General features: G+C 46.3%; 1 protein-coding gene and 1 long non-coding RNA gene across 4 annotated transcripts in view; one reads left to right on the plus strand and one right to left on the minus strand.

The window, feature by feature from the left end:
• The window catches only part of EIF4E2 (eukaryotic translation initiation factor 4E family member 2), a 27,721-nt gene extending 630 nt beyond the window's left edge, over nt 1-27,091 (minus strand). The window contains exons 1-7 of one of the 3 annotated variants that reach the window (XR_013333663.1): nt 26,995-27,091; nt 20,726-20,840; nt 19,317-19,451; nt 14,601-14,705; nt 12,910-13,062; nt 12,677-12,813; nt 8,537-10,941 (exon numbers count right to left, since the gene is read on the minus strand). Coding sequence is in view for 2 of the 3 variants with exons in the window: in XM_077757898.1 (XP_077614024.1) it covers nt 5,965-6,010; nt 12,677-12,813; nt 12,910-13,062; nt 14,601-14,705; nt 19,317-19,451; nt 20,726-20,840; nt 26,995-27,014 (711 nt within the window). In the remaining variant the exon portion in view is untranslated. Of the gene's footprint in view, nt 1-5,932; nt 6,011-8,536; nt 10,942-12,676; nt 12,814-12,909; nt 13,063-14,600; nt 14,706-19,316; nt 19,452-20,725; nt 20,841-26,994 lie in introns of all 3 variants that reach the window. The other 2 variants (XM_077757898.1, XM_077757906.1) reach the window with 2 other exon arrangements.
• On the plus strand, nt 3,927-4,559 carry LOC144226514 (uncharacterized). The gene is made up of 2 exons (XR_013333668.1): nt 3,927-4,129; nt 4,215-4,559. It is a non-coding gene; the product is annotated as an uncharacterized LOC144226514 (long non-coding RNA).
• Nucleotides 27,092-27,470: the final 379 nt, after the last annotated feature.

Here is a 27,470-nt window from a genome sequence, read left to right on the forward strand (position 1 = left end):
GGGGCTGGGGCTGGGGCTGGGGCTGGGGCCTGAACTCAGCTGCTCCAGGGCCCTCATGATACACCCACCCCAGAACTTTCCTTCCTTGCTAATCTAAGGCCAGCATGGCCAACCACCTCCCAAGTCCCTCTGAACACTTCAACTCAACTGTTTTCAAGAGCCAAAGATTAGAAACAACTCAGATACCTGTCAAAAGGGCACTGGCTAAATATGAGTATTACGGCACACTCATCCAAGGGGACACTTGTGCAGCTTAAGAAACAACGAGCCAAGGACGCTCACACTGATACGGAAAGCTCTCCGGGAGTAACTGCGCAGGCGCAGAGCAGTGACTGCGCGTAGTTCGCCACCTTGTGTGTGAGTGGGGGTGGCGGAAATCAGGTCAGCGTTCACGCCGCTTGTACGGACATGGAGTCTGTCCGGCGGACACGGAGTCTGTCTGGTTACACGAGACCCCACCACCAACGGGTCACGCGGGGCAGCGGAGTGGGGGAGGGGCACAGCAGAGCCCGAGCGCAGAGAGTGGGAGCGCGAGGCCCCTTCCTCTCTCTCTCTCACACACACGCACACACATACATTAAAAAAAAAAAATCAAACAATGTGATTGTATCATGTATTTAAAAAAATCAACCAACCAACCAACAAAACCTTTAGTTCAAAACATATAGCTCCTTATAAAGGCTATGCCATGAGGTGAAATCTGAGCGCCCTTTAGACACGGAGCTAGAATTCCTTAAGAGAAGCACGTGGGTACGTGACATGTCACACGAGGCGACCTCTCAGCTGCTTCCACCGGATGCGGGCAGCCTGGGCCGCGCACCAGAACCCTTCCTGCCCCACGCTAGAAACCCGGTGTCTCAGCAGCTCACACTGCCATTTGCATCCCAGTGTTTCAGGGCTGCAAAGGGCCTTAAAGGGAACCTCATCTGCTGCTCTCGCCCCCGGCTTCAGACTTTAAAGTACCTGAAATTCCGAAACAGGAATTCTCATTAACCTGATTTTGAAAGCATTATTTCCCTTTAGTTTTAATGGGACATTCTAGAAGCTTTAGCTTTAACTGACCATCTTAATATTGCTACAATTTACTGGGCATACGGCTTTCGGTCTGGAGTAAATCTGAAAGAATACGCTCAGCCCAGACAAACGGCAGCTTCCAGTCAGCGACTGGCCACCGACTGTCCCCTGTGATGGCGGTCGGCTGCCTTCACCACACAAGAATGACCACAGACAAGTGCACTGAGAGGGGAAACTGGAGCTGGTGTAATTGACACGCATGACCACATAGCTCATTATCAATGGCTCTTCAGTATTTTGAGGCTTTCCATCTAAGGAGGTGAAGACTGAACATGAATAAAACTTACGGGGGTGATCATCTTTTTAACAGGCCTTTCACAAGGACAGATCCCCCCAAGGTGCCACCAGTAGCCAGCAAAGGATGATAAGGAGCGTATCTATGTAACAGGAAGGGAAGCAGAACTGATGTGTGTGTGACTTCCCTGTCCCCTCGGGGATGGTGCACTGTACTACTGAGACTGCGTGTCCGAGAACCCCTCTAATAACAAAGGAGTGATTAGGAAGGAACAGCCTGCTCTGTGCCATTTCTTCCCTTTATCCTTCCTCTGTCCCCTCCCCCCTTCCCTCTATCCCCGTAGAGCAAAAGTCAACCAGCAGGGGAAAGTGAAGAGCAGGCTGTGGGAAGGTAGAATCACAGAACTTCCTAACAGTGGGAGAATGATCTGTCCTTGGAATAAGAGAGATGGCAGGCAAGTGTCTGGACCCAGCCTTTTCATCTGTTAATGATACAGAAGAGAGAGCTTTCTGGACAACTCATTACTATAAGCAGGTCACCTCTATCTTTTGGAAGAGTCCCTGTACTCTGGGGTTGGGCCACAAACAAATTCTCTCTGTGGCAGGTAAACTGAAGAGTCTAGAACACTTCCCATCTAGGTGTTTACTACTTATTCTAATTACTGCTCCTGTCCTAGATCTCTTCACGGTCAGAAAATCTAAGAAATCACAACTATTCTAAGGTTTATTTGTAATGTGGAAAAGGGGAGAAGAATAAGGAGCCAGGAGAATCTAGCTGGGCTCCCCCAGTTTGATATAAAGGAAAACAAAGAGCAAAGAGAATGGGTGACAGGCTGCTGACAAGGACAGGCTGGTGGCAGCTGGTGGCTCTGGTCCAGCTTCTCTGAAAAAAAAAAAAAAGTGGGCTGAGGACAGCTCGGTGTCAAATGTAGTGTGAGGAATGTGTTCACCTCAGGCCAGCTGAGAACTAATCCCTGGTCATATCCATCACCCCAGGCTGCAGTGCCAGAGAGATTAAGAGACAGAAAAAGAAAGAAGAAAGGAAGTGACAGAGGTCACAGGCAACTTTTCATTTTTTAAAAAAAAAGACAGGCTTCTGTTATTTTAAAAGCAAACTTGAATTTAGAAAATCCAGAGTGAGCGCCTCAAAGCCAGCCCCTCTAGCCACCTGGCAATGTTGTGATGGAGCACGGGCGACCACAAAGCCTTTTCTGCTGTTTTTGTTTTTTCAATAGATCTTTTAGAAGGAAATAAGAAAAATTTTACATCCTCATCTATGAATTTATATAATAGAAGCAACTGGGACTGAACCCAGTATACTGATTTATCTTTTTTTATTTTTAATTTTTTTTAAATGTTTTATTTATTTCTGAGAGAGAGAGAGAGAGAGACAGCGTGAGCAGGGAAGAGTCAGAGAGAGAGGGAGACACAGAATCCGAAGCAGGCTCCAGGCTCTGAGCTGTCAGCACAGAGGCCAATGCGGGGCTCGAACCCACGAACCGTGAGATCATGACCTGAGCCGAAGTCAAATGCTTAACCCACTGAGCCACCCAGGCACCCCACCAGTATATTGATTTAAAGGGGCTCTTCAGATATCAGCATTTCCACTGTATATGAATTTATCCCAGAGGGTTTTTACACTCCAGGGCACAGGGCACAGGAGCTAAAAGACCCACAATGCTAGAGAAGGTCAAAAAGACCAGATGGCTCAGTTGGTTAAGCGTCCAACTTGAGCTCAGGTCATTATCTCACGGTTCATGGGTTCGAGTCCTGCCCTGTGATGACAGATCAGAGCCTGGAGCCTGCTTTGGATTCTGTGTCTCCCTCTCTCTGACCCTCCCCTACTTGTACCATCTCTCTCTCTCAAAAATAAAATTAAAACATTAAAAAGACCTTTCTCTACGGAATGACCCTTTGGCCTGATAGCAGGGCCTCAGAAATACCACGTTCCCAGGCATTTGGGGGTAAACTGTTGCCCAAATACTCTGTAACAGTTTCTAATCTGCTCTGCCGTTTTGTACTTCGCTAGAAAGGACAAATTCCCACTCTGGGAAGAATAAGCTGAGGCAGAGGCAAGCTCCTGAGGGTGGACAACACAGGAGCAAGGTGGCTGGTTCCTCAAAGGAGTGCCTCTCTGTTCTTGCAGGAAGTGGTCACAGTGCTTCCAGGTCCTCAAGGGAAAACTGGGAGCTGAGCCACCGAGGAGGAGCCCTACCTGTGTCTCGGCTCTGGAGGGGATCTGAGGGTGTACTCACAAATCAGCCTACAGGCTTAAGTACAGACCGTCTTCAGAGGAACATTCTCTGGCTATCAGCAGTCCATCACAGGCCAGCTCTGGCTTCTTCCCCTCTCCCTCCCTGTGTGTTAAATAAAACTGCAAACCCTTCCTAGGTTCAGTGGGACAAGTTTCCATCTCTAACCTCCCACCGAGTGCCAACTTCATTCCCCAACAACACAGATCATTGTTCTGTGCGTGCCAGCCCAGACACCTAAGTAACCTAAGTCCTGCCCCAGCAGCTAACTGGGACTTGTACTGAAGCCATGGTTAGAAGGGCAATACAGGTTTGTGATGCAGAGTACATGAAATGGTTCTAGAATATTAGCAGCTATATGTCATAGGTAAAATATCAGATCAACTGCAAAGTATCGGTGGTTCACGAAGAATTACTTAAGTAGCAGTTTTTGGTTCTTCCTAGATCATGGTCTACTTGGAGGGGGAGACAAGGTGGAGACGATGAGGAGCCCAAGCGTTAGGAGCTTCTAAAAGAGCGGTTCACCCAAACATGAGCTGGTGTACCAGCTCAGAGCACCTCTTCTGGGGGTAAGGCCTTAGGGATGAAATATAGAGTCTTTTCCAAGTCTTTAACACAATGACGTGAGTTGATTTTGTTTGTTTGTTTGTTTAGACTCTAATACTCCAATCCATTAGACTTCCAAGGCTGCGCTTTTAAGAAGGAGAACACCTAACCCACAGAGTGCTTCCTTCATCTGCCAGATAAAGAAGATACAGGGGCATTAAGAAGAGACTGCAAAATGGCGATGAGGCGAACACAGGATTTCAAGGCAGTCCACAGACCTCTTTCCTGAGGGAGTCAGTGTTAGTGACTGATTATCCCAATTTCATTTTAAAGACCTCCCTCCTCTCCCCCCATCCCCCGCAATGGAACATAACATACTATTGATTTTTAAAGATACGATCGTTTTCTGTACTATGAGAAGTAAACATTGGTAATTAAACTACATCCAAAATCTTTCTTATCACATTCACTGTAAGCACCCTGATTTTAGGGATATTAAAAATAAAACCAAAAATATCCTAGAAATAATTAAATACGGTAATGTTACTAAAACAATTTAAAAAATTGCATTATAGTGCCAGGCCTCTGGAAATCTGACTTATTTATTCTAAGTATCTGCTATTTTCAGCCTGCATTTCAGTGTACCCAACATTATAGCCGATGCTTCTCATCCCTCCTTGTATATACTAGCAGCCACCTCAGAATTGCTGACTATATTTTACAGAAAAAAAACTTTTAAATTGCAATTTAAAATATCTAGTGTTATAACCTAACAATTGAATTTATAATAAAGGAATTAAGTTTTACATGCTGGTATCACCCGTGCGTGCAGGACCTCCAAGACCATTTATATCTAAAGACCGCCCAGCTCTGCAGAGTACTCAGACCCCAGGTCACCTGCTCTGTCCCTCTGTGTTATCCTCCCTTGCTGTCGGAGGGATGCAGATCTCCTTTTCTTGAAAAAGCCTCATTTCCTTCCGGGGAAGGGGGAGTTCTGAAGCGGCTACTACAGCTGACATGTTCGGTTCCAATTTTAGCAATTCTCTATTTCACAGGGAGGGGGTGGTGGGGCGGGAATATGCCCTCAGGGCAGGCACATACAGTTACAGTCTTCTCATCCAGACTAAATGGACCCAATTCCCTCTGCTAGAGAGACAGACAGGGACTCGGCACTCTCTTAATTGAAATACAAATGTTCTTAAAGCGAATGTGTCAGCTGACCCAGCCTCCGATTTCCTGCAGCCTCTCCCTGCCAGTGAACGTGTGACCCTCTAGGCACAGCACACCCCTGCATCCAGCCCAGCTCACTCTGTGAAAACCTCAGGCTCTCTCCCTGTTTGCTCACCCCTGACAGACCCCACCGGCAAACAAGACACATACATCCCCCTTCACCCCTACCAGAGTCCACGGAACTGTCCTGTCAGGCACAGGACACCGCCAGATGGCTTAAAAACGGCCACGTCTGGGCAAAAGACAAAGGATCTGTGGCACATCTAATCATGGTATGTTGGCATCAGAAGAGATCTGAGACACTTTAGACTGTGGATCCTCATTTTCCAAATGAAAACGCGGGAACAGGCAGTTAAGCAAGCCTCCCCGACATTCAGCAGGAGACACGTGACCCTGGGGGAACAATCTGGTGGTTCTGGACTCAGTGCTTTTCTCTGAGACTGTGACAACCAGTCAAAGGGGAGAAGCTGGAGCAGGCTCCGCGGTGGCAGAGCCAAGGCTGGGGGTAAACAGGGAGAGGGCACGCCCTTGGGAAGAGGGGGCCTACGGCTGAGAGGTACATCACAAGGTTACAGAGAAGATAGACAAGGCCCTACCCTGAGTGTGAGAGACAGAGGGGAGCGTCCGATCAGCGGCCGCTGCTGTTCACCAGGCCATGAAACTCCTCCCAGGCCCTGGCAAACCAGAGACAAAAAACACAATAGCACATTCAGATCAACAGCTTTTTAACAAAGAGAGCACAGACACGATAACCCCACAGCCCACTAGAGATCCCTCAAGGTGGGGCGGAGCCCCCCGTACTCGGACGCGCAGCGGTCAGGCCTCTCACCTAGACGCTGCCCTCACGGTAGCAGTGGCGGCCAGCGCCCGAGGGCCAGTTGGCACTGCCCCTGGCTTGCTCGGCTAGCGAAGTCTGGCCCTCACCATCCTCTCAAGCAAATGCCACAGTCCCTCCACCTGATGCTTCAAGTCTACGGGGAGGCGCAGGAGGTCAGAGCTAAGCCCAACCCGCCCTGGAGACACCCCCAATGACTGGGGTGGAAGGCAGCAGTGCATTCTGCCTTGGGGGCGTGAGGGCAGGTGGCAGAAGCGACTTCTCTTCACCAGGCCTCACTCTGCGGGTAAAGGCAGGTGCCCAGCAGCACGACAATGGCTGGGGATGCGATGAAGCAACTACAGCGCTTTCTCTGCTCTCATTTGCAGCTGCTGGACCCTTCCCAACTCACACCCCAAATGTGCATCAGGTTCCATCTCTTTCTGGAAATACCCATGATCTACTACCTTAAACTTTAAACTGTGTTAGCTCATACTTCTAGGGCTCAATGATCCTTGTAACTTTCCTGCCAATTAACTTGAGTTAGTGATTGGGGTTAGGAAGGAATAAGAAATGGGACTGCGGGGTGCCCAGTCTCTCCAGGTGCTGCTCCACGAAGAACAAGCCGTTAGGGACTGCTGGCCAAAAACGGGAGAAAACCAGGTCCTGAAGCCCTAAACCACCTCAAGTTTCCTCAGAGAAGCTGACGTCCTACCTTTTGGCCCCAGTCAATTTTCAGCCCTATTAGGAACAAAGTGCCTGGTAAGTTCCTTGGGAAATATATATATCATGTAGTGGGTAATTCAGTGCTTCTAACTCTAAAATTCCTTACTGACAATTAATTCACTCTCAGTTTAAAGGAATGACAAAATCCTGGTGACAACACAGGTCACTCAGTACAGGTTTAACATTATGGCCAATAGAATATACTTCATTACCAGGTCTTCTACGGTTAAGTTTTCTTTTTTTTTAAGTAGGGAGGGATTAAATACAGAGACGTGGTACAACAAATTCCTTCTTCCAGGTAGTATTTATACCAGTTTCATTAGTTTTTTCCTTTTAAAAAGGAGTAATTATAAGTTAGTGATCTCTCAGAATAAGAGGTTATCTGCAGTAATGGTTTCTTTAGAGAGTATTACCAAAACTACTAATACACGCTAATTGAACCGCTGATCAAGCGTCAGTCTTTGTCAATTCACAAACTCAATTTCCTCAGCAAGACATCTGTTCCACAGCCCTTTCTGGAGAGATGCTGATGCGATGAACGTCCTGAGTCCACGAGTGACACCAGAAGGCTCTTTCATTCTTCCTTCCACATGAAGATAAGGGCAAATCTGATGCTGGGGCAGCGACCTAGGAAACCCCCTCTGTCCTTCTAATAGTGAGATTTCAATCCTATTTTAAGTAACTTAGGCATCAATAAATTACACGGCTGTGTTGAAGCTTCATTTCATTTATCCTTTTGTTTCCAGAATGGCCTACGCTAGTCCAAACAGAGCAGTTCTCAGTGTCAAGAACCTGCAAAATTACAGATTTCAGAGTTCCCTCTAGTCCATCGCAGTGTGAGACTGCCCTCCCGTTTTCTTCGGAAGTATCTTCTTCAGGTGCTAAACCTCCACATGAAGAGTCTGGGTCTAGTAATTTCCTTACACAGACTCCATGGAAACCAGTTGGCCACGGTTACTGGAACAATCACACTTATGTAATGCAGGCCAATGCTTTGCTAAGAGACAAGTCAACTACCTAAAACTAAGTGCAAATATTCTAACTATTCTCCATCTGGCATCCTATGCATACTAGTTAATATTAAAACTTGCTTCTTTTAAAGGTAAAGAAAGAACAGGTTAAATGTTACAAGTGTCCTATGAATGGAGTTTCTTTAAAAAAAAAAACCAAACAAAAAAATTATTGAGATTAGCAAAGTACAAGGAATTCTGAACAGATTCAAATGACAAAGTGACAGTCTTTTAAAGACCACTCTTGTCCCAGCTCACTTACCAGAAAACAAATTCTGAGAAAAGAGATCTCATTTCTGTGTAACTGTCCTTGCCCCCATGCCACTCAAAGCCTGGCTCACGGCCTTGCACTCAGCTGGCCCTCAATACTCACGGCCGTACACGGCCCCCGGCTAGTCTGGGCTCTCTTTGCTTTGAGCTCCAGCATGGGCACCACCTCATAGACGCGAAGCCAGGCCAGCAGTTACTCAGGTGTGGTCTGGGGCCACCAGCCTACGATTCTATGATTTAGCCATGTCAGGAGAACGGATGACGGCTGGCTCTTGCCTACAAACTTCAATGTTTACATACAATGGTATCTGGATGTGGTAAAGTCCCCATGTCTGACCCATCTCTCCTTCGGAATAAAGGAATAAAGAGAAGTCACCTACCCTCAACTTCCTCTGCAGAGGGGTCTGGTCAGACTCCCCAGTACTGTGGCCCACTGAGTGGAGCTGGCCCTGTCTTCCCCTTTTCCGTTCCAGGCCAGATGCACAAAGGAACTCAGTGGGACTATTCCAAAGAGAAATTTCCTCACGAAAGACACTGCTGCTTTATGTGGCTCTGTGCCAACTTTTATCCCGGTGGTCCCCTGGGGGTCCCCTGGTGGTTGCAAGTCTGGCTGCATTATGAGACTTCTCCTCAAAAGAGGATACAGTTAGTTACTTGATGTTTGCAAGTACCCAAACCTAGGAAGCCTCAGCTATGATTGGTCTCATTAAAAGGAGCCATGCACCAGAGCTAACACTCAATTTAACAGGTTTCCCACTTCTCAGTGGAACCTGCTCACCCTTACGGGGTGAACTATTGGCAAGGGACAGGGGTAAGCAGCGGCAGGCAGGCGTCCCCTCTGCAGCAAAGCAGCTCACCACACACTGAATGCGGCGTTTGCCTCTCAGCCCGCCTAAGAGTGCAGCAGGAAGAGGCCACAAGCAGTGAATAGGGGAAGGCTGGAAAAACCAAACAGGTGAAAAAGGACATTGAAAACTGGACTGAAACATAGCAAGGTGGAGAAACTTGACTGAGAAGCCTAAGCTACTCCAAAAAAAGTGCCCCTCACCATTTCCAGCAGCCTAATCTCCAGAGAACTTGGGGAAGAGCAAATGTTGGCCCTTTCTTCCTTCACTTTCCTTGAATTCTCAAGTCCCAGCAGCTGCTGCTCTTTGGCTTAACCCAAGCCACTGCTTGTGGGAGAGCCATGAGGACTACAAAACAGACACAGTTCTGACTTCTGTTCACATTTGGTGAGGATCACAGGGGGCTCAGGGTAGGTTTGGTGCTTTCTGATCAACTCTTACTCTGGAAGGTGACATCAAGCTCATCTCCTGGACCAGTGATACAGCTGAAATTAAGGTCAGTACATGTAAGATAATATTGGAAGGCAAGAGGGAAAAGGCCATAGGAAGTAGTTCTTTGACAAGTGCTGAAAACACAGAGCATAGGCATTTCCATATGCCAACAAATCTCCCATTTTCTAGGTACTTCAACCAATTTGGGATATGCAGTAAACAGACAAACAATGACACAAACACCTCCAGAATGTTGAATGCTAGTCCCAGTGTGTGTTCTGTGAGATCCCGGGCCACGGGGAGCCTGGTCGTCAATGTAAAAGCACAGGGTGTTGCTGCCAACATGGAATGGCCGCTTTGGAAGACTCCACATTACGCCAACAGCCACCTTCAAGATGCTATCAGGCAACCTGACCTCGAGTTCTGTAAAAACGGTTTCTTTTTGGTTTCGGTAGTAGCTCCCAAGAAAACCTAAAGTGACATGAGGCCTGCTGGAATTCTACATGCGGGTTAGGGGCCTGAAGGCCAAGCTGCAGCGCATACAAGCCAAGCCACAAAGCATACAAGGGGCTGGTATGTTCCAAGGTCAGCTAGCCTACGGAGCGAACTACGGGACGAAGACACTGCCCCGTCCCAGATCCTGATGCACAAAACCCTGGGAGAAGGGCTACAACCTTGCAACCTTGCAAGCAGGACTAGCCCAAAGAGGAAGATGATTTGGTTCTCAATGGAAAACAGAGGGAGAAGGCTGGCAAGAGCCTGCGGCTTGGGCAGCTTTGGCACAGTGAGAAAACCCTGTTAACACAAAGCAAGGAGACTGTAGACACACAGCCACACACAGACAGAAGCAGGGCTTTACCTCCAAGCAAGAGATTTCTTTGAAGTAAAGGCAAACAAAGCGAAGCAAAGGCCAAGGATCCCCCTTTCCAACCTTAACAGACTTTCAAGCCGAATTCGAATCAGAAATCACTCTGTTCTGGTCATCAGCGTGACCAGATGGGAACTACAATTCAAGTACCAGAAAATGGGGTCTCATTTTGAGAGCGAGATGTCACCTCATTATGTCAGACCTCAGCAGAACTGGAACAAAATACCATGTGACCCTACAATGGGCTTATGGAAATGAGGCTGCATTCCCCAGATGGCCCTCCGTGGAGAAGTCTGTGCCATTCCTTAATATGGTGACAGTCAGTCTGAAAGGCCACTTCTTTGATGCACCATAAAGAGCAAGAGCATGAGACAAGCTAGTTTAGCACCATTTATTAAGTGATCTCAGCTGTTGTTGTAGCTGCGTGTCAGCCTGTTCTTAAAACATAAAATGCTCTTCCAATTCCTCTTGTCCAGGACAGAAGGATCTTCCAGGTAGCACGCCAACAGAACAAGAGACTCCGATGATGCCAGCTTCAATGACGGTGCCATCCAGAGAGGGGGAGGGTCATGGCACATTCAACCGCGGCTTCCAGAGGTTTTGAAAAAGGAGCCTTTGGGGGCCCAGCCTGCCTGGCATTCTAGTGGAAGTGCAAAAGGTGGGCACATTGGGAGAGGAAAGAGAGGGAGACGCAAGGGAAAGTAGCATCTGGGAATCAAGGAGGGTTTTCTGGTCCCTGGAGCTGCAGGGCTGGAGTGCTAGGCAGATCTCTTGATAAAGCAGCGAGCAGCAGACTAAGGCAAAAAGCCTACGGGCTCTCCTAGACTTGTAAGGACTTGTACACTTTTCTATAAAAGTCAGGAAGAACCATCTCAGGGTATTAGAGAGGGAGAACAGCGGAGAGGGGAGAGTTGAAAAAAATACCTCTTTCCCTTTCCTATCCAGGTAAAAAGGTTACTTTGGGGGAAAATAGGGGACGGAGGGCACTGGGGAATCTTGAACATAAGAGTCCTAGAAACAGGAGGTGTGGATCTCACCAGCCTGGACTGTATCTGGCTGGAGGGCAGAAACTACTCTCTCCCAGAACAAAGAATAGGGAAAATCTGCCTAGAGAAAAACCATGCTAACTCCAGACTGCTAAGGCAAGCAACCAGGGCCAGGGCTGCCTAACGCCTATTGGTGGCTACGATGAGTCACACCTAGCCATTTGATTATGGACCAACTCTTGTGGCAGTGTTCCCAGGAGAAAACTGGCACTTAGCTAGTTTAAACCAACTCCACCCACATTATCTCTGAATGCATGGGAAAAAAGATTCCCAAATGGTCTGCCTGCTGAACACCATCACTGGGCTCCCTACTAGTCTTTAGTAAGAATAACATGATGATGATATTATTACTAATGATGACGATGACAGCAGTAGTAATACTCGGCCCTGTAAGAGCATTCTCCACCTGAGGACCTTCAATTACAAAGATTAAATCCGCCTCACAACAACCCTGTTATGTAAAGTAGTATTATCTCCCATTTACAGATGGGGAAACTGAAGCAGAGTGGTAGAGACTTGCCAAAGGCACATATTGATACTGGAGTCAAAGAAGAAAGTTAAACCTAAAAGTCTTGACTCCTAGTTGGCTAGCTCTCCCTCTCGTTTTGAGAAACCTAACAGCCACTCCCCATGACTTCTTCATAATAACCTGAATGTATTTATGACATTCAATCACTGAAGGAGCAATCCTAACCAGTGATTCTCATTTGTGGATGTACAGCTCTAGGTACCCCAAGTCCTCGGTAGATCACAAAGCTTGCTTCCTCTTTGGCATTCATGCTTTCCCCTTAGATTCTACTCTCACACACACACTATTCTTCCTCTACAATGTCAGCTCTGCACACAAGGAAGTGGAGTCATCATTCCCAATAAGAAGTCAATTTCCCAGGACAGAGAAAACAGACTGACGCTAACAAGTTAAAAAGACATGCAAAAGTGGGGTGAGGGGCAGACAGGGAGGAGGACTTGATTGTTCAGTGAAATTATCTTAAAAAACAGCAAGAAAAGAAAGAGCACTTTGTCTTTCATTTTAAGACAGTGGTTAGTGAATGAAAGACAAGACAGCCTGTGTAAATAAAGCAAGCCCAGGCAGTGCAACCGGGACTCTGCAGAAGGGCTCTCTCTGATACAAAGCACCCCACAGTGTAGGTGGCCAGGGAGCCTCACCAGCAAAGAACTGCTACAGTGGCCGGAAGCACTAGCGGGGAAGACTGCTCTGCCCCTCCTGCATAACTCAGGCTCCTGTACGACCATATTCCTCTGGGCCCAACTAAGGACCTACTTCTGCTAAGCTTAGGGACATGCCCCCCAAGCACCCCCAACACGTACTTGATGCTGTCGGTGTGGGTTTTGTACTCCATAATGGTGTTGGGAGGTAGGTTAAGCACTCGCCGAAGAGTATCCCGGATTCGGGCTGTGGTTGCTTGGTCACTGGCAGTCTTATTCCATATTGAAATAATGTCCTCCTATAGGAGGAACAGAAGGAATGGTCAAAGCGAACCAGAGGCAGTGAGGAGAGCAAAGCACCACAAGAAAGCAGACCTGCCCACGGGGTGGCTTACCTGAAACCGGACAGAGACCACAGCCCCACAGATCTCCTCCCCAACCATGAACTGTTCCCCCAGCATGGCCAGGATCAGGTTCTGCCAGCAACGGGATGCCAAGCCCTTCCGCAGCCGAATAATCCACTTGCCACCATTTTTATTTGCATCATCCTGTATAACAGAGAAAGCATTAAAGTTGAAACGTGGTTTCACAACTCTTTTACTTTTGCATGAAGCCAAGAAAAAAAAACAAGGATGCCTTGAATGCTAAGAAGTCCTGTCATTTTCCGATTATTCAACTTTATAGGAAAAATGATGGTAGGACTAGGTAGACAAGAACTGGGGGGGAAAAGAAGGTGGGACTCTTTGGCATAAGCCATGACAATAAATGGTTAAACTGACTTTTTTTTTTTTTACTTTTTTTTTTAAGTGTTTTTATTTATTTCTAGGAGAGAGAGAGAGACAGCGTGAGCAGGGGAGGGTCAGAGAAAGAGGGAGTCACAGACTGAAAGAGGCTTCAGGCTCTTAGCTGGCAGTTAGCACAGAGCCTGACGCGGGGCTCAAACCCACAAACCGCGAGACCATGACCTAAGTGAAAGTCGGACGCTTAACCGACTAAGCCACCTACTAAGCCACCTAGGCGCCCCTAAACTGACCTTTTAAAAACAATTCTCCTTTTCTGGAACTACTTTAGGAATCAAAATGAAATGATGTCAGATTTCAAATACCGATCATTCCTTGCTTCATTCACTAAAAGTTCACCAAGTATCACCATGTCTCAAGTACACAGACACAGTCTCTATCTCGATCTGGTCTAGTGGAGGAGGAGAGAGCCTAGGAGACGAATTGCAGCAGCACAGTCTGACAAGTGTTGTAGCAGAAGTTAAAGAGGAGCAAGACAGAAACAGTCAAGAAGAGGAAACGTTTAAGCTGGGTCTTGGATGACGTACAGATCAGGCAGGTAAAGCAGGTGAAGGGCTCTGCAGGCACTGAGAGACACCTGTGTACAAACTGAGACAGTGTGTCACAGAGGTGCAAAGAGGAAGGCCAACTGCACTGGAGGGAAGGCCTAGCCACTCTGGGGGACGAGGCCCAGAGGGTGACTGCAAGACCATGTGAGCGATGCAGAGCTGCGTCGGGTCTACAGTTGGGTGTGTATGTGTGTGTATTTTCACATTTGTCTTCTATAAAAATGCCCTGGCATCAGAACAGAAGATGGATTACAGCAGAGATCACAGAGCTCAGTTCTGGGTCTCCAGCTTCTGCCTGTAAGTACGCTTACTTTTTACCCATTTCAATCCCACGCACACTACAGTAGTAGATCACATACACACACAACCAGTTTGATGGGAATAAAGGTAACTCAGAGAGAGAATCCTAAGCAGGCTCTGCACCGTGCAGAGCCTGATGTGGGGCTCCGACCCACATACCATGAGATCATGACCAGAGCCAAAGGCGGACGCATAACTCACAGGTGCCCCAAAGGCAATTTTTAAAAAGTCTTTTAATGTTGTTCTAATACCATTTTAGAATCTCTGTAAACCACCCACACAGACAAGCAATGACATCAGTGCCTGGGCCTACAGGTCCTGGCCCTAAGGATGTACCAAATAGTGATGTAGCTTTGAGAGAAGACTTTAAATACTTTTAACCTTGGCAGGGCTAAACAAAGACACTCAGAAAAGTGGTCCAAGGTCCTCAGTGCTCACCTCCCACATAGGTTTAATTCCTTCTTTGAAGAGATGGAAGTCACTGTGGCCCGTCAGGTCGCCGGGACGTACCATGTGGCTGTAAAACCTCCAGAACTGCTCCACCTGTAGAGAGAAGGCCCCAGAGTACAAATGACATGTCTTTTTTCTTTGAATGAATATGAGATCTAAGAGAAGAACATAAGCATGGAAGACATTCTGCTACAGACTCTACTTTTTGGAAGAAACGCTTTCACTTGGGGGAGTAGGTGAGAAGGCAGGCATGTTGTATGGGAAGGAAAGTACATATTGTTGATACAGGAATAAACTCTTTAGGCAAAAAATGCCAGCCTCAGCCAGGAGCCCTCATTGTGGAGCCCCGGGATAATCATTACATGCTGTAAGGGGACCTTGTTTTACACAGTGGAACGCTTTATTTTATTTTAATTATTATTTTTTAAAGTAGGTTCCACCCAACGTGGGGCTTGAACTCACTACCCTGAGATTAAAAGTCGCATGCTATATAGACTGAGCCAGGCCAGAACCCCAGCACAGTGGAATTCTTTCAGTTTTGAGGTATATTGAGTGCTACATAACCTCAGCGTATGTGTATTTTTTTTTTTGTTTAGAACCAAGTCACTTAAAAAAAAATTTTTTTTTTCACTTAAAAAAATTTTTAAGTGTATTTGAGAGAGCGCATGTGCGTGCACATGAGTGGGGGAGGGGCAGAGAGAGAGGAAGAGAGAATTCCAAGCAGGCTCCATGCTGACACAGTGCAGGGCTCAAACCCATGAACTGTGAGATCATGGCCCGAGTTGAAATCAAGAGTTGGTTGCTTAACCGGCTGAACCACCCAGATGCCCCAAGCTATGTCACTTTTTAAACAAAATGCAATATTATTAACTATAGTCATCATGCTGTATGTCATATCCCGATGACTTCTTTTTTTAACATTTATTTATCTTTGAGAGAGAGAGGGAGACATAGAGTGCAAGCAGGGGAGGGACAGAGAGAGACAGAGAGAGAGAGAGAGAGAGAGAGAGAGAGAGAGAGAGAGAGAGAGAGAGTCTGAAGCAGGCTCCAAGCTCTGAGCTGTCAGGATACAGCCCGAAGAGGGGCTCAAACTCATGAACCATGAGATCAGACGCTTAGCTGACTGGGTCACCCAGGTGCCACCCCCCATGACTTATTTTATAACCTCAAGTTTGATCATTTCTCAAAGACTGTTCATTGGCAGATTTGGCATTAACTACAACACATACATTTTAGTTCCATTTGGTTACTGTATAAAAGTGATGGAATCTACCACATGCATTACTCGAAACCATGGTGGCTGCTGCTAAGGCCAGGAGGGCCAAAATCAAACAGAACTTAGCCTTTTATACTTGGGGTTTAAGTTTCTCTTCTTAGCTAGAAAATTTAGGTTTCTCCTTGCCTCTCCTTCACCATCCTGTTAGAAAACTAATAAATTTCTCCATCAGATGCATGCATATTCCTACTCCTCAAGCGATTCCTGCTTACTTCCCTAGTCCTCTGTAACCCGCAGAGGATACCCACAGAGTACTGGCTGGTGAAGAGGCACGCTTTCGGAGGAGGGAAGAAACAGGGAGCAGTCTGAAGACAGCTGGAATTTGCCAACACACTGCTGAGGAGGAGCTGCAAATGCGTATTGAGCAGACAGAGATTCAGCTCATACTTCTGGATAGCAACTAAGGATAAACAGACCTTACACTTTATGAAATGGCTGTTGCTTCAATTCCTCTAAACAAGAGGAACACGGAAGTGTTACAAAGAATCAGGAAGAAATGCCACTCATAGGATTCTGAAGCAAGCTCTCATCTAACAACTGATATGTTGAACTGTATACGGTGATCAGGCATCATAAGTGGTCATATGCACACAATGAGCAGTAATGTTTCCCCACTCTGACACAGGGGAAAGAAACAAATACACCCACTAGAACCTGTGGCTCACTGTGGATTAAGAATTGGGGGTGGGGAGGTAAGGGAGAAAGTATAACAACCACCCCCAATTTCTTCATCAAGCACTGCTTTTTTTTCTTAAAAAAAACAACAACCTTTTTTTAATGTTTATTTTTGACAGAGAGAGAGACAGAGTGTGAGCAGGCAAGGGGCAGAGAGAGGGAGACACAGAATCCAAAGCAAGCTCCAGGCTCTGAGCTGTCAGCACAGAACCTGACATGGGGCTTAAAGTCACAAACTGGGAGATCATGACCTGAGCTGAAGTTGGACACTTAACCGACTGAGCCACCCAGGCACCCCCAAAGTTTTAAATATTGTCAAATATTAGAATTAAGGACCACTGGGAAATACTGCTTTGGATTTCATTAAGGTTTCACAATGTGATTATTTCTCTGTGAGGAATTTAATATTGGGCGGCATTTCCTAATGCCTTGAATTATATGACAGACAACTTTAAATCCTGTCATCACACATCCAGAGTCTGGATAAGGCAGTGACTCCAGATAATGCTGATTATGTTGCTCTAGTCAACTCAACATTTACACCAAAAAAGGAAAAAAAGAAAAAAAAAGAAAGAAAAAAGAAAACCCCCTGTGCACAAGTTGGGTGAATTCACATATACCTTTCTTAAGAGGAAAAGAAAAACACTAGAAATGTTCACAGTTACGCCCCAAGTAACGGAAAAGAACCCTGAATGAAAACGTCCCCCTCCCCCACGTAGCCTTCACTGACCCTCCAAGTGCTCGTCCAGCTGTTCATGACGTAACAGCTGCTACCTTCCCTGTAATGTCTAATATTCCCACAGAGCGGGTCATCAGCATTTTTGTGATAGATTCAGGAATGTCAGGAAGGCACTGATATTTTCAAAAGTTTATTTCTACTGCTTCCTTTATCAAGAATTCCTTTCTTTTTGTGTCACCTCTTCAAATTTGTAAGTTTAATTCTATTTAGATATACTTTATTCTTTTTGTAGGAACCTCTACACTCAACATGGGACTTGAACTCACAGCCTGGAGGTCGAGTTGCATGTTCTTCTGACTGAGCCAGCCAGGCACTCCTCAAGCTCAATTTTAAGCCCATCTCCTCTGAAGACGCTTTCCCCAAGTTGGAATTAATTCCTTCTTTCCTTTGAACTTACAGAGGACTGTAGCCATGCCTTCCTTATGGCACTTCTGTCTCCCTGTATTGGAAATCCCTGGGCAGGACTTCTTTCTCTAAGGGCAAGGTATTAATACATTGCAGAACTCTTAGTGAATTCATTCAACAAACATTTGTTGAACCAAATATGTACCAGTGCACAAGGTTTTTTTTTAGTATTTCAAGAAAGCCTACATTTACCAGTAATAAGGGAGCACAGGGAGGACACCTGGCCGGCTCAGTCAGTGGAGCAGATTACTCTTCAGCTTAGGGTTGTGAGTTTTAGCCCCACGTTGGGCAGGGAGCCTACTTTAAAAAAATAATAATAACAAGGGAGCAGGGGCTAACTAAAACAAGATCCTTGCTTTGGGCTGAAATTATATCAAACCAGCAGAGTAATCAGATAACCTGATTACCAGATACATACACACATCTGATTAGTAATAAATGGATAAACAGTTTGTCTACTAAACAACATTAAAAACGTCAGAGACACCTGACATGCACTCTGGTGTCATGGAAGAGGGACAGAGTATGTATGGGCTTTGGAATGTGGTTTTATAGGCTACCCAACCTGAGTTTCAATATTGAATCCTCCACTTAGATTATGGCTGACTTGACACTTTGATCAGATACTCAGCCCAAGTCTCACTTACCTCGCTTGCTTGTTAAATATGGGTAATATCACTGCTCTCATAGGGTTATCATAATGATCAAAGGAAATGACACCAAGTGCCTATTAACTGTGTCTTTCTTCTTTACCAATTTATTGTAATGTTTACTGTCTGTGATAGTTCCCTTTTCCAGTGTCTAGATTTTAAATAGGAAAAAAAAAATAATTTAAAAAAAAATAACAAATTCTGCATTTGATTCTGCCCGGAGAGGAAATGTACAGCACATAGGAAATGCGTGGTTAATTTTTGTTGAACAAAACTGGTTTTAGTTGCAGATAACGCTCAGGCTGCAGAAACCTAGGTGCCTGTGAGGGAGACAAGACAGAGCTGGGCTATCTCAGACAGTATCTACAAAAACAATTATTAGGATTTAACTTTCTTTGTGAACACAGGAAAAAGATGTTACTTTATACATAATTACTAACCATCCTAATGGGAGGTTCTTTTTTTTTTTTTTTTTTTAAAGTAAGCTCTTTGCCTCCAAGATCAAGAGTCCCATGCTTTACTGACTGAGCCAGCCAGGTGCCTGTTAATGGGACATTCTTAATACAAGAGAAACTTTCAAATTTTACCCTTGTCTTTACTGTCAAGCTTCATAAAAGTATATACAATGTATCATAAAATTTTGTATCCCCATGACACTTTGCATATAGTAAGGACTCAATATATATCTATTTAAACAAACCCATATTTTTGTATTGTCTACTTTTGGTCAATTCCACAATTCACATACTTATCGATACCTATGTATGTTACCTATGGATGTCTAATGAGAAATCTCAGGATGAACAAATCTGACCTTAGGGGCTCAGGTCAGTCAAATAAGGAAAGCGGAACCCTAAACACCCTAAACAGGTTACCAGGAAGGTAAACAGACACAATGATAGAAGTACAGGCACAGATGTACCAGCAAGGCTCACTATATTAAACCAGCAAGCACTCACGGAGGCAAAGGTGCCAATCTGTTTGATGTTCTGTTCATAGCTCTGTGAGCTAGTGGGGCGGCCGGGGGTCCTTCTGGAGTACCAGAAGGTATAGTTGTACTGCAGCGGGTGCTCTGCTGGCCCAGGGACGACAGCCTGCGAATTAAATAAAGTGTGTTAATCTGAGGCAATTTTCACATGGTCTGAGATTGAGAAAACATTTTCAAGTGTCACCCCTTACCACCTCCACAAAAAGGCTGTATCTTCAATTACCTGCATGCAATATGCCCAAGATTCTGCTTACACAGTAAATTATTTTTGAGAGAGAGACAGACAGACAGACACACACACACACACACACACACACACACACACAGAGTGTAAGTGAGGGAGGGGCAAAGAGAGGGGGAGACAGACTCTGAAGCAGGCTCCAGGCTCCAAGCTGTCAGCACAGAGCTTGACGCAGGGCTTGAACCCACAAACTGTGAGAGCATGACCTGAGCCGAAGACAGATGCTTAACTAACTGAGCCACCCAGGTTTCCCTACACAGTAAATTTCTTCAGTAGTTAAATGATTCTAAATTCCTGTAACATTTTATCTATTTTTCTATTGCTTCTTTAACTTTCTGTTTTCTATTACAAGTATTTATGTTTATATCTTATCTCATCCAAGTACTCCCAGGCCAAGTACTCCCAGTGCCTCTCCTGTGACACTCTATCACTTACTGGCTAGTGACCTGGGCAAGCTGCTTAACCTGTATGTGCCTCAGCTGCTTATATGCAAAATGAAGAAAATAATATCGTAGAGTTGCTGAGAGGATCGATTAACTTAATAGATGTGAAGTGCTTAGCATAGTGCCTGGCACATAGTAAGTGATCAGTGTCTGCTATTATTAGTGCTACTATTTAATGTAAGCTCCTTGCTCCACAGTCTCATTCACCTTTGTGTTCTTTTACCACCTACAATGCTTATATCTGGATGACACTTGATCTTGTGAAATAAATAAGTGTTTTAATATCATGAAATTGATCCATCTATCTCTTGTTCTCTAAATTTTCTCCTTTCCAAGTCACTTTCAGCTTAGATTATTACTGCTTAAAGAGTCTAAAATTTCAAGGATGTGTAGGATTTGAAATACTCAGCAACAGCTTATGAAGCAACAAACAGTCTTGTTCAGGTCCACGGTTAATCTCTCATGCTGGGAGAATGCTGGAAAGCAAGACAAGATCTCAAGATCATGTGGCAAGGGAAAAGTTCTAACTCCCAACATGAACGCCAGTGATTCAACAATCTTTTTTTGAGAACAAAAGCAGATATTCCAAAATAGGGCACCATCGAGTTAATCTGGTATCTTTCACATAAACAGATTCCACAAGATAACGGGGTCTCAAGTCCAAAGACAACTGTATCTATACAGCACAAAACTCACCTTCCTCTTACTGCTGCCCTGACCCTTGTCTCGTTCCGTTTTTTCCTTCTCACCATCTTTCTGTGTGCTGTTTTCTTCATTCTGATCATGGTCCCCACTGTCATCGTCTTTCAATCTAAGTGGGAAGGTAAAACAGTATTAGGCGACGACTGAGCTGATTCTTGCTTACTTAACAAAGCTGCCAAGTCAAATGAACTACCATATAACCACCCCCAAGTCACTCAAAATACAGGCAATGATATGTACATGAGATGAGGGAAGGGCAAGGGAGTGTAGAAAGTTAAGTAGGAAGAATTAAAAAAAAAAATGCTGTCTTCTAGTTTTCTAATAGGCGAAAAAGCAAAAGGCAAGCAGTTTAAGGGATTGTTTTCTTTGCCAAATGTAATGAGTCAATAATGAGAAGACTTTCTGGATTATGTAACTGCTCTGGCATTTCAAATGAAGTTTAAAAAACTTAACCTTTCTTTCTTGCCACTTCTTCTAACCATCTCTTCTATCCTTCCCCACTGCCACTGCTTTCGCTCAGGCCCTCCTCTCTGTCGCCTTAGTTATTACAATAAATTCCTAAATGGTCTCCCTGACACAAATCCTCTCCACTCTCTACCCACCCTCCATATAGCCACTAAGCATCTTTCTAAATGCAAATCTCATCATTTAACTTCCACACTTAAAACTGTCAACTGTCTTTTGCTCTTGATGCCCACCTGGAGAATAAAGTACAATAACACATAAAATCCTCTAGAATCAGACTCCTGCCTACTGACATCTTCTGTTCCTTCCCATCTCCCAAAGCAACCCATAGTCCCACAGCTGTGCTATGTGCAAACAATACCCCTCAGCTCAAGGTGCCATTCCTCCCATGTCTGTTTTTCCTATTAATTGGATGGATCTCATTGAACAATTTTCGGCACTAAGGAAAAGAAGATGCTGCCCTAATACACAGCACAGGACGTTGAATCAATATTAAATAAAAACAAAAACTGAAAGAAGGAATGAGTGTTTTTTTGCCTGGTAAGTCTGGTCAAATGTACAGTAGGTGCTACCCTTCCAGAAGCAGTGAAACTACCTCAGGCTTTCAGGTACATCTAAAGTTCACAGAAGGGGCACCTGGTTGGCTCAGTCGGTTAAGCGTCCGACTCTTCGTATCGGCTCAGGTCGTGATCTCTCCGTGGTGAGATCGAGTCCCATGCTCAGCTCATCGTGGAGCCTGCTTGAGAGTCTCTTGGGATTCTCTCTCTCCCCCTCTCTCTCTCTCTGTCCTCCTTCCCCACCCCCAAGATAAATAAAAATAAACTTTGAAAAAAAAATTTCCCTGGATTCAGACAAAAAGAGAAGTAGAAGGTGAATTCACAAAGATAGTAAGAATGCCATTTGGTTTAGAGCTGGACCATTACCTTATTATGGATCTCCTCTGAAATCACCTCTGGCCCTAATGACTATCTAGCCAAACGGAATTAGGTAATTCTCAAGAAAGGTACTAGAAATGCTCAAATGATAATAGATATTACTTTACATACCTACAGAAACATGTTGCAAAGCATTTTGCTTTTTTTTGGCCCACAAATCTCCAGCACCTAGCACTTAAAAAGCACTCGATAAATATTAGAATGCACCAACTAGCCATGTGCTGAGGTGTACCTTCTGCCCATTCCACAGTCCTACCTGTAGGATATATTCAGGTGGGCCACACTATGAATGTCCCCATCCTCACCCTGGTCAAGACCTGACTATGAAGGGCACCTGAACAAAGGGCAGCCCCCAGCCTGGCCAATAACTAATACATCATGGTCTTGTTCAAAACTATGAGTAGATTCCTTCCTCAGTATTTTATCCTGGACATGAAAGATCACACAGATTCAAGAGCTGGGGCAATCATATGGGGCCCTTACGAGAAAAGCCATGAGGGAAACACAATGAGCAAATACAAAGAAAGCCAGTAGGGAGAAAGGGAATAGAGCAGAGAAAGTGGAGAGAAAAGTGGTTCTGTTTGTGAGGCTGCCATCTCATTGACAGACTTCTCATCTCCCCAGACTTCTGGGAAAACATTATCTGTGCTTATGATACTCCTTATTAAACTGGAGTTGGTTTGCTTAACTTTCCAAAAGGAACCTGTATAGCGTGCAGTCCCACATTCTACCAAGCCACTTACTGTGTGTATCAGATGCTACAGAGTGCCTGTCCCCAAGGACCTGACCGAGGAGATAAGACAGATATACACGCTTGGGCCTCAACATGGTACAAAGGTCCTGATCTGGGTATATGTGCCAATATCACCTCCTGCCTGGTCCCAACAAACTCGTTCCACTCTAGTGTTATCAACCTACCTGAGTTCTCCGATCGCACCCTCTGTTATGCTCATCATGTGGTTCCACCTTGGAGAGGCCCTCTTCCCCTGCTTAACTTGTCCTTTAGGACTCAGGATGAGAGCTGCTTTCTCTTAAAAATATTTTCTAATCTCTGCCTAGGCTGGATCAGGCTCCCCTCTTCTGAACCTCACCATATAAATGTTTGTACTTGTCCCCACTATGATGCCATAGCCAATGTTCCGGCTCATTATCAAAAACATCTCGTAGGTTTTTATACTGCACAGGCCCAAGACAGCTCTTAACTTTCTTCTTTACAGGATACGCCAGGACTCAAACCATTTCTCTCAGCTCCTGGCCTCCACTATATCCTTGGGGATCCCTTTCCATTAAATCTTCAAGTCACCCCAGCATCTCTCATTTTACTAGCCCCAAGAAAAGCAGAAGTCCCTTTCTTTTTAATGGTTTTGCTGCTAATCACTAAGAAACAGAAAAAAAAAATAGTGAAAATAATTACATTCAAGAACAAACAATGCTGCGATCCCGGGACACACTTCCTGACTCCCTCTGGAGATGGTAAAAGGAAATCCTAACAGACCTTCATCTTGTATTGTTATTTCTTGAGGGTGGAGCTAACCAACCACCCTGCCCACTAGCCTCCACTTAGGGCAAATGACTTGCGTCTTATCTTCCAGAGGCTACTCTTCCCAACCTGAAGTTGGATTTGAGCCAAGATACAACCAGGACTAAATATTTGTGCTCCACAGACACAGGCAAGCAATTAGCATATCTATGGCTGTCCAGACCAAGTGGCTCCAAGTCAGCTCACCAAACTTCCATCCAGGCATGTCCTCATACCCTCTAAGCAGACTGATTCCTTGTGGATCTAGGAACTTGGTCTAACTCATCTTTACAGGTCTAGCATCAGACAAGAAGCAGAAAACAAACAAGTGTACTGAATGGACTTCTAAAATCAAAGCAATACAAGGCAGAATCATATGAGCACCAAACAGGAGATTCAAACAATACTTTAAGAATGGGCCAAAAGCAAGTGAAGAGAGAACAGTGGCAAAATCAAGTATGGCATCTAGATCTGAAAACCAAGTTCAACGCAGTTTGGGACTGTGGAACAGTGAAAGCATCTTAGGGTTTCACATGTCAATAGCAACAACTACAATGTAGCTAACTGACTTAATAAATGTGGGGGGTGGGGTGCAATTATAGTTCTAGGTTACACTCACAGAGGTTGGGCCCACACAATAGGGGAGGTTAGAGCTCTTCTTTAACCTGAGCCTATCTCTTTAAACTACAGTACCCAGCTCCAGGCACTGGACTTTTGGGATGCTGGCAAACTGGAACCTTAGAAACAGTCCTTAGGAACCATGTGGTGAAGAGCTTAAAAGCCAAACATGTAACAATGGTCTGAGAACTGCAGACTTTTGGGGCAGCTGGCTGAGTCAGACAGAGAAGCACGTGACTCTTGGTTTTGGGGCCATGGGTTCAAGCCCCACACTGAGTGCAAAGATTTTTTTTTTCATGTTTTAATCTTTATTTCCAATAGAGAGAGCATGAGCTGGGGGAAGGGGGGGAGGAGGGGGTACACAGAGAGAAGACACAGAATCCGAAGCAGGGTCCAGGCCCTGACTGTCAGCGCAGAATCCAATATGGGGCTTGACCTCACAAACTGTGAGATCATGACCTGAGCTGAAGTTGGACACTTAACCAACTAAGCCACCCAGGCGCCCCAAAGATTATTTAAATAAACTTAATACACTGCAGACTTTTCACATGAAAAACAAAAACAAAACCAGGGGCAGAAGTGAGGTCTCCAACTGCTAATTTCAAATAAACAAAAGCTTTGGTTCTTTTCCTGCACAGCTAGAAGAGAGAGGTTTAAAAATTCGGGCATACTATAAGGAACGGTTAATAATTAGAACGGATGGAAAATGACCCAGGTTAATTTTTGCCAAGAGGTACCTGCACCAAGGTTAAACAACAAACCTGGGTACGAGTCCCACCATATGGGCCTTCCCATTTTTGTCCAAGTTACTTAACCTCAGAGGGCCTCATTTTCCTATCAGTAAAAGGAGATACCATGATCTCCTTTGCAGGGTTGTTAGGAGCAGAAGTAATATACGGAAAGTATCTAGCAAGATGCCTATGGAAAGCAGTATTACCATTCTTTTTTAAGTATGTTTTCACACCCAGTGCAGGGCTTGAACTCACGACGTTGAGATCAAGACCTGAGCTGAGACCAAGAGTCAGACACCTAACCGAATGAGCCACCCAGGAGCCCCACATTATTACCATTTAAATTAGCTTACTGCAGATCCCCAAATCCAAATGATCTGGATAGGGGCGCCTGGAGGGCTCAGTCGGTTAAGTGTCCGACTTCTGCTCAGGTCATGATCTCGCAGTTTGTTGGTTCGAGTCCCGCATTGGGCTCTGTGCTGACAGCTCAGAGCCTGGAGCCTGTCTTCGGATTCTGTGTCTCCCTCTCTCTCTGACCCTCCCCTGCTCACGCTGTCTCTCTTTCTCAAAAATAAATAAAACGTTAAAAAAATTAAAAACAAAAAACAAATGATCTGGATAGAACTGGGTTAGATGACCCACAAAATATCTTCCCAAGATGAAATTTTGACCTGTTCAGTTCAGTGGAAGAAGGGGTATAGGATTTGCAGACAGTTTCTCTGAGGGAGGACTTAGATCTACAGTTAGGTGTTGCAGAGATTAAGATGAGGGGTACAAACAGGGGAGCAGAGGGCAGAGCGGCCATTCCTACTGAAACGGGCACAGCTAAGCAGCAGGCTGGGGAAACGTTTGGCCAAAGACTTCTTCCAAGTAGCAGAGACTTCTCAGCAACCTGTACACATTCCTGAGGAGCTGGACTCTAGGACTCCTAAGTTTGCAAACCAACACTCACTGTCCTGGAAAAAGCCCAATTTCCCATCAGCAGCAGGTCACAACCTAAATTAACAGTGGCTCTGTTTATTCCTCACTCTTAGCAATTAACAACGAACCTTGAAACCCTGCTGAGTGTGATTTGGCACTAGCCACCAAGGCGGTTGAGATAACAATGGCTGGGTACCTCTTCTACCGTCCAGTAACTGGTAACCGGTGGGTCTGGGGCTGGAGACCCAGGTCTCTGGAGATCAGATTTACTAGCCGGCCGGCAGAGAGCTAAGAACTACCTCAAGATACAATCGCTAGAGGGAAACATGCAAAAATACTTTGCATTTCCTTTTTGGCGTTTCCACTTGTTGGATGCTGGACCGAGGGGCCAGACAGGGTACATACAGGAATGGGAGAAGGGGGCCATGACAAGGAGGCTCGTTGGGCACGGGAACAGCAGCTCCCTGGGGGGTGGGCTGGAAGGGAAAAGGGGGCGGAGAAAGGAAGCGGGAAGGAGCCTGAGGAAGACGCTGAGAATTCCGTAACTGAGCAGCCGCTGGGTGTCACGGCCACGTTACCTCCCTGCAGCTATACAACTCTACGACCCGGACTGTGTTACCGTCCCCACTTTGCAGATGAGGAAAACGGACTCAGGAAGGCGAGGTGACCTGCCCAGGCTAGAGCGTGTGCGTGTGGAAAGCCGGATTCGGAGGCAAGGAGGCCAGGCTGCGGAAACACCCAAACCGCCGCCGTCTCCGCCCTTCCACGCCGCTGGCAACCTGCACCCACCGGGGCGGGACGTCCACAAATCTCCTTCCGGGCGGCACTGCCACCTCCTCCCCGCGACCCCGCGCTCCGCCCTCGGTCCATACGACCCCGAAGCCTGTGGGACCCCTGCATCACGCCTCCCCAGCCCCCTCTCTCCTTCCCCGCCGGCCGCCAGGGCGACCCGCAGCCCAAGCCCGGGAGGGAGGCCGGCGCCTGGGAGTTTCGCCGCCGCCAGCCCCGGTGCGGGTGGGCGCGGGGAACGGTTGGGGGGAAGGGGCCCCCGGGGGGCGGCCACGCGCCACTCACGCGTCGAACTTGTTGTTCATCCTCTCACCGCCGCCGTCGCCACTGCCTCACGGAGTGACTTCCGGTCCGCCGGGTCCCCTCCCGCTTAGGGCCCGGCCACTTCCGGCTGCGCAGCGCGTAGCGGAACGTCTGCGCGCTGGGACCGCGTGGGGCGAGTATCCCGGGACGCCAGACCTGGGCGGCTGCTCGGAGGCTGGGGCTCCGAGGCTCCTGCGGGTTGCGGGCGCCCACGCTCTCTGGGTTCCTGTCGCCCGTCCCCCTACCCCCGGCGCCTCCAAGGAAACCGTTTCCGTCCGAGGGAGCGTCCCGATCCCCCTCCCGCGGCGGCTGGGAGGAAGAGGCAGAGCCGCGTCGCCGACGCTGCGGGCTCTGGACTGCCTGCTTCGTACAAATCCCCGACTCCACGCCCAGTGCGGGCTGCACCAGCTTGGACTCTCTTTTAACTCCCCCGAGGTTGTTTCCTCTTCTGCACTGTC

Source organism: Crocuta crocuta, unplaced genomic scaffold (genome assembly GCF_008692635.1).
Source record: "Crocuta crocuta isolate KB4526 unplaced genomic scaffold, BGI_CrCroc_1.0 scaffold290, whole genome shotgun sequence".
NCBI classification, from domain to species: Eukaryota; Metazoa; Chordata; class Mammalia; order Carnivora; family Hyaenidae; genus Crocuta; species Crocuta crocuta.